The sequence below is a fragment of the Talpa europaea genome, assembly GCF_964194135.1.
Source record: "Talpa europaea genome assembly, chromosome: 5".
NCBI lineage: Eukaryota > Metazoa > Chordata > Mammalia > Eulipotyphla > Talpidae > Talpa > Talpa europaea.
This window is the reverse complement of record NC_140071.1, coordinates 136,194,253-136,214,217: the sequence shown is the minus strand read 5'-3', so window position 1 is coordinate 136,214,217 and position 19,965 is coordinate 136,194,253. Positions and strand designations below refer to the sequence as shown.

At 54.1% G+C, this 19,965-nt stretch overlaps 1 protein-coding gene across 1 annotated transcript; it reads right to left on the bottom strand.

The window, feature by feature from the left end:
• Positions 1-1,347: 1,347 nt before the first annotated feature.
• Positions 1,348-18,428, bottom strand: QDPR (quinoid dihydropteridine reductase; the record flags this gene model as incomplete). Its single annotated transcript, XM_084234048.1, has 7 exons — positions 1,348-1,453; positions 4,742-4,825; positions 5,799-5,907; positions 11,090-11,230; positions 13,419-13,515; positions 14,941-15,033; positions 18,330-18,428. The coding sequence occupies 7 exons, from the start codon at positions 18,426-18,428 to the stop codon at positions 1,348-1,350; spliced, it is 729 nt and encodes a 242-aa protein (XP_084090174.1).
• Positions 18,429-19,965: the final 1,537 nt, after the last annotated feature.

The window sequence follows — 19,965 nt, the reverse complement described above, 5'->3', positions numbered from 1 at the left end:
GATTGGGGGGTTGGTGGGGAAGTGAAGCTGGAAAAAAGAGCAAAGTCTACCCTGGGTTCCTGGACTGGTCACAGCTTGGGAACAAGGGCAGCTGGTTGGTCTTACGAGATGCCCTGGGAGAAGCAGATCCATCAGTGCATCTCAGAGAAGTGCATCAGATGAAGTTTACCCACAGGCTCCTCCAAAGAACCTCCCACTCCCCAAGGGCGGCCAATGCGCCCTCCCCACCATCACCAGGTGTCTGCAGTGGGTCCCCCCCAGCCAGTGTGCAGGAGGGTGTTGTTAGCCAAAACCAGCAATTCAGCAGGTGCCTCTTGCCCTGATACCAACAAGGGGGTACAAGCCGAGAATCAGGACGAAGCTGATCTGTTCCAAGAAGAGGTTGCGCCCTGAAAAAAATGCTTTGTAGAAACAGGGTGTTGTAGAACTGCTGCCTCCAGAAAAATCGGTTACTTTGAAGAATATCAACTCTGAGATATGTGATGTCACTAAAACAGAGTCTAACAACCCTCTCGATTCTCTTCCCTGCGTGGGAAACCTCAGATAGACACAGTCATCAGATCCTTACCTGGGTTCGCTTTGCAGAAATCCTTGAAATGGTTCATGTAGGAAGTGGCAGCCAAAGTGGCCACTAATACTGAGGCTTTGGAATATTAAGACGTAAAACTCAGGGTGGGGCCCAGGAAGGCACCCCAGGCTTCTAGAAGGGGCCGCTGCTTGGCCGGTGCTGGCTGCTGTGAGCTCAGAGTGTGCATGCCCCACGCAGCAACACAGCAGACCACAACGAGACAACACAATAAATGAAGTGCGTTTATTAGGAAGAAAAACTCCAAATAATCACAAGTAGTGTTCTTGACACTTGGCAATTGTGCGGAAGAGGGACAGGTCACAGGGCCCGGGGGGGTTGCTTATACACCACAAAAGGAGTTTTAAGGCAGTTTAATCTGAGGCTGCAAAACTACTACGTCAGTGACATAAACATAACATTCAAACATAAGCCAGGCCCCAGATGCCCTGACACCATAGCCCGAGATGGCAGCCACTGTCAGGGACAAAGTCTCTAAAGCAATTCGACAAGACGTGGGTGTGAAAGGGCCGGCCCAGGGGTCCCCGGAGCTTGGGAGCCCACACAGATTCACAGGCTGCCTGCAGGCCCCCACCCTCAGGTGTTTCTACTTTACATAAACATTGCACACAGTCCTAGGAAAGCAAATGCACACCGGGTAAGAGAACAACGGGACTACCTGTGCCACGCGCAGGATGACAGAAAACACAGCCGGATGCAGCCACGCCCATGAAAATTAACAACTTTTCTGGCAGGTCCCTCAAAAGTACTGAGATGAAGCTTTAAAAGTATGCAGGGGTAAGCTCGGTCTTCCCACCGGTGGTGACCACCTGGATTAGGCTTCCTGAGCTCGGCCGGTTTTTCTGTGTGATCCAGTCATGGAAAGTTCTAGAACAAAGAACAAAAGCTTATCATTTAAGGAACCAAAAGTCATGACACACACCTTGTAGGGTAAGGTAAAAGGTATCAGGCTTTTCTGCCCTCCCGCCATCAGCATAGATGAGGGAACACTGTGGTCCTGAATGCATGCCTGATGGCGGCACCTGAAGTGGGTACACCTGGGCTGAGAGACTGGACTTTTAAGGGCGGCGTCACGGGGACGCCAGCAGCAGCCGTAGTGATCGACAGGACTGGGGGGCAGTTGTAGCAGGGACAACCCCGTATGTCATGTGCAAAGTTCCAGCTCTCCAGGCCAGAAACGCCCAGCCACACAGCCCCCCCCCCACTTGGCTGGCAACCGCAGGGGGTACGTGGACTCGGCACAGGGACGAGGCTAGGCCCAGAGACAGGTGACGAGGCCACCCAGCCGGCCAGGCCACCCCATCACCCAGTGGCAGCAGAAGCCGAAAGAGAAGCCGAGAGAGAAGCAAGAGAAGCAGAAGCCGAGAGAAGGCTGGAGAGCCCAGATAGTGAGGATTTGCTGGGGGCTGGGAGGCCTGCCAGCCTCCCGGCCCCCCAGCACCCCTGCCTGCCATATGCCTGGTGAACCCCAACAAAAGACCTGCAAAAAACCACTGGGGACTCTGATTCCTCCTTTACCCGGTCTGCATGGGATCAGAAAACCTGCACTGTGGTCATTCCTGCCCCGTTACACACCTATAGCCATACAGAGCCTCAAGAGCTGAGCGAGATGGAGGCAGCTGTGACACCAGGCAGGTCCCAATGGCTTATGTGCTCCCCACGGCTTACATGCTCCCCCATTCTCATTCCTGAGTGTCAGGGTTCAGGGAGCTCGCAGCTTCATTTTGCATGTTGTTGCATTGTTGGAATGCGGTGTGGTATGATTCTAATTGATTTTTGAAAGGATTTTAGTTAATTCTGAGCTAGATGAGTTCGGCGTACTTTCTACTTTCTACTGTACGTGGCCATGCCAGAAACTTGAGAGAAGAAATTCACTTTTTAAGTGAACATTTACAGAGCACGAGGGTTGTGCCAAGCAGTGGGAAAAGATAGAAAAACAGACTTTCAATCAAGTCTGTTAAGTGCAGCAGCAGGGACCCTAACAACTGTGCCTGTTTTGGGGGAGTCAGGGGCAGCTTCTCCAGGCAGCAACAAGGGCTTGAAGCCACGGGTTAATGCTTGACAGCTGAGGACACAGGCCCTTCCCAGCCCCAGGGCAAGTGAGGGTTAATTAGGCAGCTCCAGGGAAGTACGGGCAGAGGCTTTGGGAGAGTTAAATAGGGTTCTGAGATAAGGACAGTAAATTCTAAGAAGTGCTAATCAAAACATACTCCAGAGATGAGGTCAGAAAGTCCAGGAGGATTAAACAAAAACCGTAAAACTTGAGAAAATAAGACCTTGGACAGGGGAGGTAAAATCTAAATCCCCTAGACACAGGCCCACAACGGCTTCCTTGGCCTCCCTGGCCTGGGTCACCAGCCTGAGAGTCTCATTTTATTTCTGTTCCTTTTCTCCTTAATAAACTTTTTCTTTCTCTAAACAAATTTGCCTCTTCTCGCTTGCTCCCCTGAGCGACTGCGAAGTTGCTGCTGCGGCTTCGTGAGACACCAGCCCGTGGGGGTCTAGGGGCTGGGACTCGGCGCTGCCCCTGCAGCCTGGGAGCCGTTCCTCGCTGGGGGACTAGGCCTGAGAACCCCCAGCTGGAATCTTCCTGGGAAGCACTCACAAGCTCCTGGGATGTTCCTTAGCGCCCCGCTGAGTCTGCCAGAGCAGAGCTGACCTGTCAGGTCACTCCAGTCCCGACCCCAAGGGTGAACAAGGGAAGTTATCCGTGCTCAGGAAACCGGTCCGGGCATTGCTCAAACTCCCTCTGTACTAAGGCCTGACCTCCTCTGTGGGGGTGCTGGTAGGACCCAGGGGAGAGCTCTGCAGGGGGGGGTGGGTGCCTGTTCACCTACACAGGCAATCCACCGCCTCAGCAGTTCTGGCGGGTGAGACAGAACGGTCTGAACCACCGATGGACAAGAAGGTCACGTGCTCACAGACGTTTCAAAGCAAACTTGTGCCAACGTGTCACGTGATTCGCAAATCACGTGGGCAGGATTTCTGGTACAGGCACACTGTCCCAGCCCACCCTCTGTGGGCTGTGGCCGGGCACTCGTTCAAAATGTGAGCTCAAATATTCTTTCTAGAACCCAGGAATTAGATCCACACTCTCACAGGTCGTTGGCAGGACTGGTCTGTTCCTGGCATCTGAACCATGTGAATACAAGCAGCGTTGCAAAGGCCCCCTGAGAACATGAGAAATGCAAACACAGCTCCAACAGCCACAATGTCCTTCTCTTTCTTTTCTGCCAATCCAGTGTTCAGCACGGGCCCCAACACTGATCGCAGTGACCGTCGGCACGGTCAGCCCTCAGGCTCTGCAGCTGCATTGCTGGTCAGGGGTGGGGTCCTGCTGGTCAGGGGTGACACTTGTCTCCAGGCTCCCCGCCCTGAATTCAGCTCCTCCCAGTCCTGTTAAAGCATCACCTGAGAGCTGGCTATGACGTGCTTGGGATGGTGCTTAGCACTGTTAAGTTCAAGTGCTACTCAAGTGCTTGATCCAAAGAGAAAGTAACCTCAGGCCAGTACACCCCAAACTTCACAAACATCTCACCCAGACAGCCCGCCAAGCTGGCCGAGGTCGCCACCTGCTGGGGGAGGGCTGGGCCTGCGACTGGCCCATCACCTGGACATTCCAGCCCTGGGCCACAGCAGGTGCTCAGAGAGGTTTGTGGAACTGAGCTCCAGGCCAACACAAGAGTGAGGAAGCCCACATGTTCTCGGGGGAACTTCCCAACGCCGCTCACATTCACATGGGTGGAATTTCGGGAACGCAGGCGCTTCCTGCCTGAAAGCGAGGATGTCCCACCTCCAGCAGCTGTAACCCCCTCCCCCAGCTGCTCCCTTCACAGCGATAACGATGCTGACAGGAGCTGAGGTTCCTGGGCTCTCGCATGGGCCTCTGTGCCAAGTGCCTGGCACACCGCACATGTTTGAGCCTCCTGACAGTGACTGTGGACCCCACACAGATGGGAAAACCAAGGTCTGGGGCAGCCGAGCATGCTCAAGTGGGGCGCTGGCATGTGGGGAAGCCGGGACTCATTGGGCACCGTCAACCTGCACAGGCACCGAGGCGTGGTCCCCTCCACCGGCCCCACACTGGATCACAGGGCCGGTAGCCAGGAGAACGGGCTGAAGCGGCTCCGCCACCAGCATCACGGTAATACTTACTCCACCAGGAACTCCAGGGGCGTCCAGGAGCTGAAATCGGCCTCGGGCATTGACTTCCTGTTCATGGGGGTGTCCAGGGTGACTCTGAGATGGACACGAGAGACAAGCTTGTGTCAGGAATATCTCCCCTTATAAGGGCCGCTGCCTGTCCCCCTGGCCCGGGAAAGGCACAGACCCCCCGGTACCCAGGAAGCCCCGCCAGGGAGCTCACAGGGGGATGATCAAGGCCAGACAGAGCCCACGTCTACAACGACCCCACTGAGCCTGCCCAATGGGCACTTGGTGATGCCCAGTTAGGCAGACAGGGACGAGATGAAAGAGTCACATCCATGTTTTTACAAATATGGTCTCTTTATAAGTACCAGCTCTGCTGTCTACATCCTTCCTGCAGTGGCAGATCCACTTCTCAGGATTTTGAGAGGGTAATAATAATATTCCTTTCGCTAGGAAAAAGCTTCATTCTCCTTCTGTGGCTGTTTGCCATGACACCTTGTAACTCTCAGCGAGAGAACGGAGAATTCGGGAAGGATGACTCTCCCGAGAACCAGCAAGCCTCGGGCATCAGTGCAAGGAGCTGCGGGACCCCGGCACAGAGCGTGCAAGAACTGACAGCCCAGGCCCCTGGTGTGCGTCCCCTCAGCAGGAGACAGGGGTCCTCCCCAGGGGGCGCTGCAGACCCAAGCAGCTCCCGCCGACACAGCTGACAGCGGTCAGCCCCTCGTCACAAAAGAAACGGGGCCCCGTCTCCAGGGCCCCCCTTCCACCCTGACTCTACTGATGACTGGAAAGACAACAGATCCACAGATGGTAAAACCCATGGGATTCAGAGCAGGGAGGGGTGGGGTGATGGAGGGAGGGGCGGATGGGGTGGGGGGTGATGGAGGCATGGGAGGACAAGAGCGAGCCAACACCCCACCCGGATCCAGATCCTCCACGGCCTTCAGAGAATTTCCAAACCACGGCGAGGGCACACCCGAGTCCCAGGTGGAGAGCGACTGGGACGCGGGCCCCGGGCGACGGGGCAGAGGTGGGGTCCCCGGGGCAGCCCCCCACTTACGGAAGCACGGCCACGGCGGCGGCCCCGGCTGGCATGCCGCTGTTCTTCCCCGCGAGGCTCTGGCAGAGCTGGTGGACGGCGCCCTTGGCCATGCCGTAGCCGATCATCCCTGGAAGAGGGGGCTGGTCAGCAACCACGGCCGCCACTGGGGTGCCCGGAGGACACCACGGCAGGGGCGGGGCGGGAGGGAAGGACGGACATCGATGGGGAGGAAGAAGGGACGTGATGTTTCAAGTGCACCTGCTCCTGGCACCCGGCACTCAGCCCACACATGTACCGGCCTCAGGTGCTAAGTAGCCTGCAGCGGAGTCTGTGCAGACCTACCGGGCGGTGCCGCAGAGACGAAGTGAGTGAGCCGTGAGTGTGGGCACCCGTGAGTGTGGGCGCCCGTGAGAACACAGACAACTCCCAGGAGGACATGCAGAAGCCCCAACCATGGTTGGGCCTGGGATCCGGGGCGCTGAAGGGATGGGGTGGGAGCAGGCAGGGCCCTCTCCAGCCCCTGCATTTCTTTGGACTCCACGTGACCGCTGACTCCGCCCCGGTCAGTTTTCCAGTGAAAGAACCGACGAATGAAATTGCTTACACACAAAACGAGGCATTGCTGTCAGGTCCTGCCCTCCATTTCTATTTATCAAATTCCTCCCTTCCCAGGCCCTGCTGGAATCAGCTCCCTCCACAGGGCTCCCCCACAGGTGGAATCACCCCCACCCCCAGCTGCCCCATCACTCCACCAGTGCACCTGTTGAGCCCTTGACCTAGCGCGGTCGCCGTGTTCACACGCACCCCAGGGCTGAGTCAACCCATCAGGTCCTCCTGCCAGCCAACCCGCTCACCCCTACGAGCCGTGCGGCCTTCGCAAGTGGCCCGAGGTGTTGGGAAGGCCAACACCTTCTTCTCACCAACAGTCTTCTCACCTGTGAATCAGGGGTGATGGGGCACCTCCTTTATGGGGACCTCTGGTGAGAAAGTGACCAAGTGGACCAAAGGCTTGACCTCCTAAGCCTGGCCCCTCGGAGTGAGCTGCCTTCAAAAAGAAGTCTATTCCTGGGCCTCCCCTGGTGGCGCAGTGGCTGAGCGCTGGGCGGCAAAGCTGCCCACAGCCTCTGCAGCGCCAGTTCGATCCCCGGCCGCCGGTGAGGGTCCCACATGGAGCGGCAACCTCTCCTGTCATGCCCGCTGCTCCCCTCAGCAGTGTACTTTGTCAGTCTGCCTGCTCTGCTCCCCCTCTGGCTCTGGTGAATTCTCTCACCCTCCCATGCTTCTGACTGTACCCAGTGCTTGTATGAATGAATGAATGAATGAATGAATAGAAAAAAAAAAAGAAGTCTATTCCTTTAGCTATGCTTTTCCTTCTTACAAATTGGCGGAGGGTAACTGAACCAGAGGGAAGGGTGCGTGTTGAAAGCACGGCCTGGGCACCATCCTGACCTGTCCACACGCTGCCTGCCTCCCCCCTGACATGGGAAACTCGCTGAGTGGTCAGGTGTGCCTGCAATTAGGCCACAGCCACAAAGAAGGGTCAATGGCTGTAAACACCTCCTCACCTCCAGAGAAGATCATTCCTCCCAGAGGTCAGCAGCCTCCTGCAAAACCCCACACTCAGCTGTTTAAAGTATAACGGCCACATCCAAGGTCTCGGGGGAGGTGGAGGGTCACAGCCCAGCCCAGGAACCAATCATCAGGCTGCTTCGCTGCAACCACAGGTTACAAAAGAGGGTCAAGGTCTCAGAATGTCATCCAGATGCACAAGAAGCACATTTTGCCATCCGTCCGCTCCGTGTCATTGGGGCCAGGAGGTCGTCGGGGGCAGGAGATCCAACAGGCCGGCATATGAGTCTCATTCATCCAGCCCGACCCGGCACACTCCCAACATTACCATAACACGCCAGCGGGAATCTGTGACGCAACAGCCACCGGCACCCCTGATGGTTTCACTCTGCAAATTCCCACACAGGGTCGGTAAGAGGAGCATGTGCAGGAGAGAAGAAACCGCATTTCACAATGATAACAAGACTTTGCTCCCAATTATAAAATGACTGATGTTGCCGCGACAGACTGGTTTCCAAACACGGCTCGATCCTTGAATGGTAAACAAAATGTGTGTCGTCTGGTTGACGCCTACAGATGCAGTCAGAACCCAGGGGAAGGGGAGGCGGGATTGTCAGTATCTCTTGGTTTCTTGCACACGAGCAACAGAGAGAAACAAAACACAGGGTTGGGAAAAAACCAAACCAATAACATGACATGACATCTGGCTGCAAAACTTGAACCCCAACACCTGGAAGGTCACGTGTTGGTGCACAGGGGGTCTCCATGGAACACGACAGAGGATTTCTGGGCAGGGTGTAGAGGTTTGAACCTTTAAGCCCCTAAAACAAACTCAATCATGTAAACCAACTTTGCCTCAATAAACAGTGGTTAAAAAAAAAGTGACAATATAATCACGTCCACAGATTTAGTCTAACCATAACCAAAAAGATTTTTAAAAAGCAAACTTCATTCTTGAACAACCCTGGTTGGGTTTGAAGGCCTATCTAACCTTTCAAACATATAGTTCCTACAGTTCTTCATTTACTATCAAACCACACACAGATTTCCTCAGGTTTTTCTGGGGTCGGAAGCCAAGTTAGAAGATGTCTGATTCTAGGAAGTTTAGCACATTAACCAAGAGTTTAAAAATGAACAAACATGGGCCTCCCTGGTGGTGCAAGGGATTAAGACACAACCTATGAGGCTGTCCGCAGCCACTGCAGCACGAGTTCGATCCCAGGGCAGGGAGCAACCCACATAGTGCAGCAGACCTCTCCTGTCTCGCCCGCTGCTCCCCTCAGCAGTGGATTTCAGTAGATCTGCTTGTTCTACTCCCCACTCTGTCTCTGGTGAATCCTCTCACCCTTCTGCACCTCTGGCCTATACCCCAGCTCTTGTGTGCATAAATAAATAAATCTTTAAAAAAATAAATAAATATGAATAATCTTATCTACAGTAAAAGTGGCTGAGCCAACGTCAGCCTGGAGTGAATCCCAGTAACAGCTCACACTGTCGAGGCCTACGCTATCTTTTTTAAATCACCATCCAGGTATCTACTTCTTCCTGATGATCACCCGAGTCTGTATATCTGCCACTCCCCCTTTAGTTTTTAACTGGGGTACTCTGCTCTTTTCTCTGACCCACCACACAGTAAAACTTCTTTGCCAAGCTCCTAAGTCATCATTATGTTGCTAAATCAAATGAACATTTATTTTACATTCTTTTCTCAGTTGATTTAGCAGAAACAGCTCCTATACCTGACCTTTTCCTCCTTAAAAAAACCCTTCTGGGGTTTGTTTGACACCGTCATTTTCTACCACCTCCTGGCCTTATTTTTTAGTTCTCCCAAGCTCAACTTGTCAATGTCCACTGCGGTGGACACGTTCATCCTTTCAGTCCAGCCAGAGGTTGCATTGAGGATGTCCCTATGACCCAAAGCAGGTCAAATACAGCCAAGGAGATTCTTTTCTATCATTTCTTCCTAAATCATTTACATCCATGAAGATGCTGACAAGTCATAACCACTAGACTAGAGCTGTACTCTTATTTAGCACCATTTTACAAATGACAAAGAAAAATGTTAAGTAACTTGCCAAATATCACATCGTAAGTGGCAAAACCACAAGACCAACCTGCGTGGTGCCAGAGCCTGCAATCTTAACCACAATCCAAAGCCACAAAGAAAATATTTACAAACCAAAGAGAAGGAGGCGAGTGTTTTGTCCTTTAGAAAAATCAGTCTGCAGTGCCAGCTTTTCTTTTTCAAATGTCATGCTGTTATTCATTTCTCTGTTTCCCTCCTGGTGCCACTGTTCGATGTCATCTTTAATGAAAATCAGGTCTTGGCAGAACTAACAGCTCTCATTTCCACAGCCTTAATGATCGTAATAGCCACGGCCTTATAAGATCAAATGCGCTGAGAAGTATAAAACGAGTGGCAAGAAATTGTTAATTTCTAAGTGTCTCACAGTTCAGTGAGTTACATTAAAATTCAAAAAGATGTGCAAGGTCTCTACCACTTACAAAAGAGGTCCCCAAAAGCGCCCGTTATTTTTTAGGGAAAGTTTCATTTAGAAGGTACCGATGGTAGGTACTTCCTGCCTCCCTGTGAAGATACCCATGCCCACCCACAGGCTTATCCCCCAGGGGATTCTATAGATCGAATTGGGTCCCCCCCATATTTATATGTTGAAGTCCCAACCACAAGTACCTGAGGCTGGACCTCTGTGGGGAGACAGGGCTTTTGAAGAAGTGAAAGAGTTAATGTGAGGTCATCTGCATGGCCTTAATTCAATATGACTGGTGTCCTTACGAGGAGAGACGATTGGGACACAGAGTGAAGGCCGTGGAAGGAGACACAGGGTAGATGCCACCAGCCAGCCCAGGAGAGAGGCCTCAGAAAGAAACCAGCCCTGCCAACACCCTGCTCTCACTCCCAGCCTCCAGGATGGTGAGAAAACACATTTTGGTGGTTGAAGCCCCCAGCCCGTGGCGCTCTGCTCCGGCTGCCCCAGCGAATGAACGCAGGCAGCAAAAACTGCAGAATGGGCCTGCGTGATGTGGCAGGAGAAGCACACGGTTTGGAATTAATCAGGGCTTTGGCAAAAAATAAGTTTGCAACTTACTAACTGCATAAGCAGTAAGTTACTTAACATCTCTACGTTTTAGTTTCCTTAGCTGTCAAGTGAAAAAGAGAACTATGATGTCTACCCAGGATTAGACCAGAACACGCGTGGCTGGAACAGGAGACTGTAAGACTTACCACGTGCTGGGCACCACGTACCAGGCAACGCCTCCAGTGCCTACAGCTGCCCTTCGAGGGGCTGTTCACGCCACTACTGACCATTACAGAAACTGTGACAGAAATTAGGTCCCAGAGATCAAATGGGCTCAAAACCACACACAACCAGGTGAAGCATCCACCCCAGACCTCTCATCCTATACCCACATTCTTTCCGGGGCCAGCTGCTTCCCTGGTACATATGAACACAATTTACAGATAACACATGTTTATTAATTAAGATCTACGACCAACTGTCCCCTGGTGAGTCACAGACTAATACACCAGCACAGCAACATGGCTCAGGGCAAGCAAATGAGGGGCCAGCAGCCCCTCCCTGAAAAGATCCAGGCCTTCAAGGAAGCAGAGTCCACCCAGCTGGAAAGCGCCACTGAGGGGAGGGACTTCCTCAGCCCGCCTCCTCCCAGGCAGGTGGCCCCTGCGAGCACCCCATTTCACAGACGGGGAGAGGGCTTACCAGGAGTCCCGTCCAGGGCAGCCTTGGCCCCAGCCAAGGTCAGGAGGCCTCCGTCCTTGAGGTGCTTGGTGGCCAGGTGGCTGGAGATGGTGGACGTCCACATGCTCTGCTTCCACATCAGGTCACAGTTCTTAAAGAGCGCTGAGAAGAAAGCAGCACAGACTCGATGTGGCGGCCGAAAACCCAAAGGCGAGCTCAGCCCCTGAGCAGGCCCGACACCAGCCAGGATGCGAGGCTGCCCGCCTCCCAGTCCTTCATCTACAAGTTCTGGTACCAAGAGCCCAGAGTCCATGGCTTGTGGCGGAGATGCAGGTTCGAATCCAGACCCTGTAACCACCAGTCTCAGCCCCTCACTTGTAAACTGGTGAAATTTCAGCCAACCAACGAGGAGGGGTTGACGGCAATGCTGGACTGGCTCTTAATTCAGGTTCTGTTTACAAAGGGCAGTCAGTCTATGAGAAGAATGTGGGTGTCCAGGTAGGTTCTCCCATACGGACAGAGGAGAGCCAATGAAGCTGCACCCCGAACCCACAGAGGCCCTCCTGATACAGGACGGGGGGTCTTCAGCAGCTGGTAAGCAAGGCATTGCCTGTCCCTGATAAAAAGGACTAGGAAATAATTTGTTGGATCCACGCCTGTCACTTCTGTCCCCAAGACACACAAAAGGGGTTAGCGAATCTGATCACCCCACCAAATATCAGTATCACGTTTCACTGTGGTTCAGAAAATCAATTTCTTTGGATGATCAGCATAGAATGACAGAAAGCCACTGTGTTCCAACCCCCAAGGGGTAACCTGACTTGGGAGAGGTTATCCAAAAGGCTCAGAACCATTAGGTCTTGGGAATTTGGGGTTCTCCAGGTGTTTGGGAACAGAATGATCACACACAAGGCCAGAGCACCTGCCCACGGATCACTTACAACGGAAAACAGAAAAACGGACCATCACAATGGAAGTGAGCGGGCAGTCGTCCTCACCCAGCACCAGGGAGCCAGCACCCCAGACGGGCAGGGACCTGACCCGGCGGGAGCCCCAGTGCAATATGATAGAAGATGCCCCCGGCTCAGGGAGAACTCCCACCTCCTGCAGAGTCAACGTGACTGGAAGAAGTCTCCATCCTAAATTCCAGTTCACAGCAACTGGCATTTACCAGTTACTGTGAATTTAATACTGGGGTTAAAAGAACCCGTTAAGCGCCTCCCCTGGTGGCGCAGGCAGTTGACTGCCACACTGTGAAGCTGTCTGCAGCCTCTGCAGCACCCGTTCAATCCCGGCCAGCTGGCGAGGGTCCCACATGGCGTGGCAGACCTCGCCTGTCGTGCCCACTGGTCCCCTCAGCAGTGTATTTCGTCAGTCTGCCTGTTCTATTCCCCGCTCTGTCTCTGGCGAATCCTCTCACTCTCCCGTGCATCTGGCCTATACCCCAATTCTTGTATAAATAAATAAATCATTAAAAAAAAAAGAACCAAAAAAAAAAAAAAAAAAAGAACCTGTTAAACAATAAAGAGTAAGGCAAATTCAGAATGTGTATAGTGAACATAAAAACTAATCTGGACTCACCAAGCCTTGCAAGAAAAAAAATAATCTAGAGGAAGAGACTAAAGACAACAATAAAATGCAGTGCATGAACCCTGACTGGTATAGGTTCAGGGGGAAAAAAGTGTAAAAGGTATAGACTAAGCTGGGGTTATTTAAATACAGGCTGGATACTACTGCCACGGAGTTACTGTTCATTTTCTTAGGTACGACCATCGCCAAACGGCGATTGTGTCACAGAATGGGGTTATGCTCTGGAGAGATGCCCTGAAATATTATGAAGCATCAAGTTCATTTCAAATGGTTAACCAAGAAACACAGGGTCAGTACAGACGGGCAGGAAAGGGGAGAGAAGGCAGGGATGGCAAATGGTAACTTCGGAGCTGGCTGGAGGGTGTGGGGTGTTCGCTGAACTGTTCATCGGCCTGTCTGTACGCGCGAAGTATTCCTGATAAAATTGAAAAATGAACTTTCTAAAAAGTTTGTTTAACCCCCCCTTTCATAAACACTCACACGTGCCTCCTTTGTACCTCTCCACTGCCCCATGCCCCAACTCCCAGGCCTGAGGCCTGACGATCGGGGCAGAAACAATGGCTGCTTTCCTTCTGCCTCTTCTTCACCCGCCAAACCCCACAGCCCCCTCCCTATTCCCTCTATGGGATGTTTTCCCTTCGCCTGTTAAAAGAGATGCTGTTCGTCCTCACCTCACAGAGCTGCCCCGGGGACTCTGGCAGGCCTCCCACCTGGGCAGAGAGCAGACGGGAATGAATGATTAACTCAGAAAAGGACTCACATTTGGACTTGGCATTGCCACCGGCCCATCCTCCGGCCACACAAAGGATGGCGTCCACCTTTTCCTCGCCCAGGAGCTTCCCCACCTCCGCGGTCACCTTCAAGGCAAGGGTCAGAAATGCACACGGTCAGTTAGCCCTAAACAGGCACCTCGGTTTTTTCACTCGCTTTGAAGTCAGCCTAGAGCTGGCAATGAACACTGGCAATCGGATTCACCCCGCTCCAGGATGAGCATTTTGGACTGTGAAGCCAACTGCCTTCCCCGCGATTTTGCTCGAGCAATCTAAATCTAGTCTTCTTGTGAACATGCTGAAGGGTGGGGACCTAAGTGTCCTGGAAATAAACAATGAATAAAGAAAAGATGAAAAATAACCAGTAAGCGCTACAGGGCCCACAGCCCCCCTTCCTGTCTATGTCTTTCCAGACTTTCTTCACAAACGACGTGATCATAATCTGAGATAGTCAGTGCTACTCTCTCCCCAACCCCCGAGCCCCTTGAACTGCAGCTCCAAGAAAAATTTTAAAATTAAAATTTAAAAAGCAATAAAAAAATACATTGTCAATGGCAACATGTTGGTAAATCCTGAGTACAAAGCGGGGAGTTCACTTTACTTTTCTCTGCTTCTGTTGGCTTGAAATGTCTTTAAAGCACTGAAAATATATACATGTGCTTTTGTTAACAATTTATTAAAATAAAGGTTCGATGAGACAGGCAATTCTGCCCGTGGACCAGACCCTTTCCTTATTTTTCTAGAACTGCTGAAGAGGCCTCCTAACTGCTTGATTAAAATCAGTCTTCATGACTTAAGGCCCTGCCTCCCTCCCAGAAGTGACATTTCAGCCCTGGCCTCTCTCTGCAGCAATTTCTGAGGCCTCAAGTTACTCCTTCAAGGAGACTACTTTGGCAGTGGCAACCAATCTTTCCTTTTCCTACACCCCGCAGCAAAGCTTTCCTTCTAAGAAGTTCCTGGACTTCCCTGGGCCTCTCCTCCTGAATATCTCACCAAACGCAGACTTTTCTTTCTGGGATCTTCCTTTTACCCTTGTTGAAAAGAGACAACAGGCTCAAGATGGAATCGCTCGTGCTAAGTCCAAGACACGCTGCCTGATCACTGCCACTACAACCTGCCCTAGGAATACAGCCTTAAATGGTGGATGTGGAATTTTCTGACCCATGAAGTCATCCTCTCCCTCCCCCACAGGAGCATGAGAAGCCTGCCCCGCAGACCCCTTCCAGTCCCAAAGGTGGGTTCCCCGCACCTGACTTTCTGCTTATGGCTTCCTTGTCTTGCCTTCAGAAACCTTTCCTATTCTCCTTCCTACTAGCTGATGGGATGCCGCCCACTCCTGAGTCATTTCCTATTTCTGTTCTAACACCCTGGGTGCCCGGTTGCCCCCTGCTTCATTCTTAAGTCATGCTCTGTGGCCTAGAGCCAGATCCCAGCAGGCGCAAGTTGGGTCAGCACCCCGGATGTCTCAGGGATGTGCCCCCCACATGCTCGCCGGGCCTTTGCTGCGATTACCTGGTCCGCCTGCTCCGTAAACGAGTCTGTCATTTTAACGACGACGCTGGCACTGGCCTCATCATTCTCCACCACATCAATGCTGGCCACCCACTGGAGCGGAGGAGAGACATTTTGGTCAAGAGACAGTAAGTTGTTAAACTGTTAAACAGTAAGTTGTTAAACTTTTAAAGATGCATTCCCAAAAAGGGGAGAAATAGAGACAGAGAAATGGAAACCCACTAGAGAAAGAACTGACTGATCTCTCATGCTTGCAGGGTGGGTGTGCCCAGCCAGTCCCTACTGGCCCCCAGTCCAGCCCAGTTGGTCCCAATCACCTCCCTTCACTCTCCACGCTAACCTCTAATGACCAGTCCCTGTGCAGAGTTGATGGCAACCCTTTTCACAAGAACTGGGACACGGCAGCATCTCAGTGGCCGTGGATAAGCAACTGGATCTAGGAGACGTGTCTACACTGTGAAACACTGTCCAGCCATTAGGAAAGATGAAGTGTGGCATTTACAGCCAAGGAGGGAATTGGGGGTGGTGATGTGTAGTAAAACAGAGCGACAAAGCCAAATACTGCACATCTGCATTTGACAAAACAAATACGGACCGATACCAGCAGGCACTAATACATGAGGTGAGAGTTCTGAGGCCGAGAGGTGGCGGTTATGGTAATAAAGTGAAAATCAAAATCAATGAGCAACTATAAACCGAGACATTCTGCAGGGGGGGAGAAGGGAGAGCACACGGGACTATGGTGATGGGACCCGGGGGAATGGGCGGTGGGGATTTCACGGGGACTATAACCGAGATGAGAAAGTGGACTTTGCACAAAAATGAAGAACGATGCAAACAAATATATAAAATTTAAACAAAGGGAGGCGTGAGGGAGAAAGGGTCGAGGGGACTGAAGGGGTGGTGGTGATGGAAGGTTAGACTAGGAAACTCAGGAGAGGCTGCACTACCCCAGAAACTGGAGGGGGTGGGGGCTAGAAATGATTAATGAGTCACTAAATCTGCTAAGTAGGCAGCTGGTCGTGGGCACGGGGAACAGCCGGGCACTGCAGAGACACCAGTCCTTACAGATAAAGCGAGCAGACGTCAGAAGTGATCGAGCCTCAAGGGGTAAAATTCCGCAAGGGAATGGACTCCCCCAAAGGAACATTCTGTAAGAACACATGTGGCTCTGGCAAAACGCAGCTCCTGGGCCAAGCCTGCCCGCCTGTGTCTATGCACGCATCTTCTTTAAGGAACCTGACCTTTTAAAATGCAGCCTTTGCCTGCCTGTGTCTATGCAAACATTTTGTCCCCTCGGCCAAAATGTTTCTCAGAGGGGACCCAAGGGCCCTATTCACCGAATCCCATCAGTGGTGAATAAAAAAGGGAGAAACACCAAAAAAAATAAATTTTTACAGGGCCTCCCTGGTGGCGCAGGGGTTAAAGTCTCAGCGTTATCAAGCTATGGCCAGCCACTGCGGCCTGAGTTCAATCCCCGGCCAGGGGGCTACCCACAAGGCGCAGCAGACCTCCCCTGTCTCCCTGCTGCTCCCCTCAGCAGTGTACTTCAGTCAGTCTGCCTGTTCTGCTCCCCACTCTGTCTCTGGTGAACCCTCTCACCCCCCACATCTCTGGCCTATACCCCAGTTCTTGTATGCATAAATAAAAATAAAATTTAAAGCAATTTGTTTACACATTAAGAAAAAAATACCAAACCCTGAACTTCTGGGGACCTCTTGGGCCAGGGGTCTACAGACTTTCTGCAAAGCGTCAGAAATAAACATTTCAGCCTTAGTGGTTGCGGGCCCAGTCGCCACTATTCAACCCTACGAGTGCAGGAGAGCAGCCCCGGGTCGTGGGTAAGCCTAAAGCAACTTATTTCCCGCATGTTTCCCATGTCGCCAAATATTCTATGCATTTCTTTTCAACCATTTAAAAATGTAAGGCCATCCTTACCCCTGTGCTGTACAAAACTGGAGGGAGGCTGGATTCTCACCACCCAGGGAGGGGGGCCTGCAGCTTTTGGACCCCTGCCCTAGAGCACTGCAGCTTTAGGACTCAGAGAAGCCTGGGTTTGAGTCCCGGCTACTCACCCCCACATCAGCAGACGCTCACCACCCCCCCAAGGGGGTTGACAATGCACAGGGCCAGTGTGAGCATGAACTGGGGGGAAGCAAGGCTTTGAAATCACAAAACACCAGGACCCAAGGCCTACAGTTTACACTCTCCAGCCCAAGCTTGAGTAACAGTGCGTCCACTCAGGAGCTCTCCTACCCATCACCAGCCACAGGGGGCACCGAGACAAAGGTGGCACCACCCCCTAGCCTAGAGGGTGCCTCCACCAGGGCAAAGCACAGCCTGTTCGCCCACAAAATGCAGACACCAACAGGATCCACTGCATTAAAGTTATTTGGCAAAAATAAACTCAGGCACAGGAGGGCGAAGGGCAGGCCTGACTCGGCCTGGGCTTACTGTAGTGGGTACAGACGTGGGACTAGAATGAGGCACCCCTGGAACTCACCTGCTGCTAACAGAGTGTCTTCAACTAAAAAATTTGATTTTTTAGAAAGGTGATCGGGAAGAGGAACTAGGAGCAGGTAGGCGCAGCGCGCCCTAGCCCTGGGCCCTCACTGTCCCGCTGCACCCCATCCATGCCACACCAGGACGAACCCCTAAACCCGACTCCTCAGGTTCAAGCAGGTGGGCGGCAGGAGGGGCCATGCGTTTAGAAAGCACAATCCCCACGCCGCGTTCCGAGCCAGAACCGAGTCCCGAGACTCTGTGGCGCGGTCGCTGGCGTCCCAGCTCGGGCTGCTGCGGGGCGTCTGAGCCGGGGGAGCCCCCAGGGCCCCCCGCGGGCTGTGCCTCAGGAAGGCGCGGGGCGGAGCCTCCAGCCAGCACCGGCCGAGTCCAGCTGGGCGGCCGGGTCGCGGCTCCCCGCGGGCGAGACGGCCGCGGAGGCCGTCCCCGGGAAGCAGGGGGCACCCGCATTTCGGGGACCCGCCTCCAAAATACCAAGCCCAGCGCGGGCCAAAGGGAGGGCGCAGCGCCCGTACCCACGAGCCGGGTCACCTCCACGCCACGACCCCGACGCGGGGCCGTTCACCCCCCGTTACCGGATCAGCCCCCCAACCTCCACCTCCCCTGCGGGGTGCACACTGTCCCACCCCGCCTCTCCTCGCCCGGCCCTCGCCCTCGGGAACGTTCTCCCGAGTCACGCCGGACACCCCCGGCCGGCGAGGCCCAGGTGCACCCCGGCACCCGCTCCTTGCGCAGAGACCCCGCACCCGCGCGCGCCTGGGGCTGCAGCCCGGGCACCCCGCTTCCTGCAGCCCCCCCGCCCCGGGCCGCTCCGAAGACCCTCGACCCCCTGCGCCACGATCCCCCCCGCGCCCGCCCGCGATTACCCAGTCGCGGGCCCGGAACGCCTGCACGCAGCGCGAGCCCAGCGCGCCCCGGCCGCCGTACACCAGCACCCGGCGCGCCTCGCCCGCGCCCGCCGCCATGCCGCTCCGCCGCGCCCCAGCCCGCGCCCCAGCCCGCGCCCGCGCCCCAGCACCAGCCCCGCCCCGCGCCCCGCCCCGTCCCCCGCCCCGCGCCCCGCCCCGTGCCCCGCGCCCCGCCCCGCGCCCCAGCCCACCCGGTGCCCCAGCCCGGCCCGCGCCCCAGCCAGCCCGGTGCCCGAGCCCGCCGGGCGCCCCGCGCCCCGCCCCGCGCCCCGCCCCGCGCCCCGCCCCGCGCCCCGCCGAGAGGGACCCGCCGCGTCCCCGGGCCGCGCCGCGCCCGCTGCTGCCGCCTAGCGCGCGGCCCCCTCGGCCGGCGCGGCCACCCCCCGGGGCGGGGCGGAGGCTGGAGAGGCCCCGGGCGCGGGGTGCGGGGCGCCCCGCGGGCTCGGGCGGGGAGGGGCGAGGAGCGGGTGCGCGCGGGGCCTGCGCCCGGAGGGGCCACAGGAGCTTGACGCTTCTGTTCTTGGTCAGCTGCGCTCTGAGGCGCGGTGGCTGCTGCCCCCACCCCCCAAGCTGGGTGTCCCTGAGCAGCTGCCCTAACAGCTCTGTGTTACCCAAGGCTACTCGCCGGTCACCTGGGAACACCTCCTGTCAGAGCCTTGGAAAGGACGTTTAAGACACTGCTGCCTGGAGCGGCGTGGCCGCCAGTAAGAGCGCAGTGAGGTCAGCTGAGTTCCCCAGGGCTTCCATTGTAGCGCGCTGGGCCGATGAGAGAGTGTGAGCGCCCCATGTTTCCCACTTGGAAGTTGGGGATATTTAAATATACATTTGAGGGCCTATTTGAAAATAAAAACTTGCCAAAACAGTGATACCAAAATTGTAGCATGCTATATCTTAAATGTTTAAATATATGCATAAAACAAACCAAAAAAAAAAATACCATGGAAAATGATTGCGAGATTTCTAAGAAAAAAATATAACCTCTCTGGCCTGGTGGGCACCCGATTTTAACCATGTAAAGTCCTGAAACGCTGTTCTGGGGCCTTTCTAGGGGAGCCCTCATCAGACCAACTGTCCAAAGGCCAAAGGTCCACAAATTCACATTTAAGCTTCCAGATGGCAGAGTCTGGCATTTTTCTCTCTTGTAATTAGCTCGGATGTAGGGCCTGTGCCCCTTATGTTTGTACAGAGATGCGGGGGAAGAGCTGTCCCAGCCTTGGAGGGCACCTGCAGCATCTCTGGTCTCTGCCTCTTAGGTGCCAGTAGCAGCCCCTGTGCCTTCAGTCATCACAATCAAAAATATCCCCAAATGTGGCCCAATGGCCCATGGGGGGCAAAATCACCCTTGGTTGAGAATCAGGCTCCTACCATTATTGTACCCTTCCCAACAGCAGGATCCCTTATCACATATCTTTGTGTTGCCTGGCACCCGATCACAGAGCCCCGTGTACATCAGACACCAGAGTTTGCTCAATAAACTCATGGCAGATAAGGCACGCAGACAGCCGTCACCACTGAACTGGACGCAGCCTGCAGCACGTTTTATTATCCTAAGCTTCATGAACAGACTTGCTAGAAGGCTGGATGGGGAGAAGAC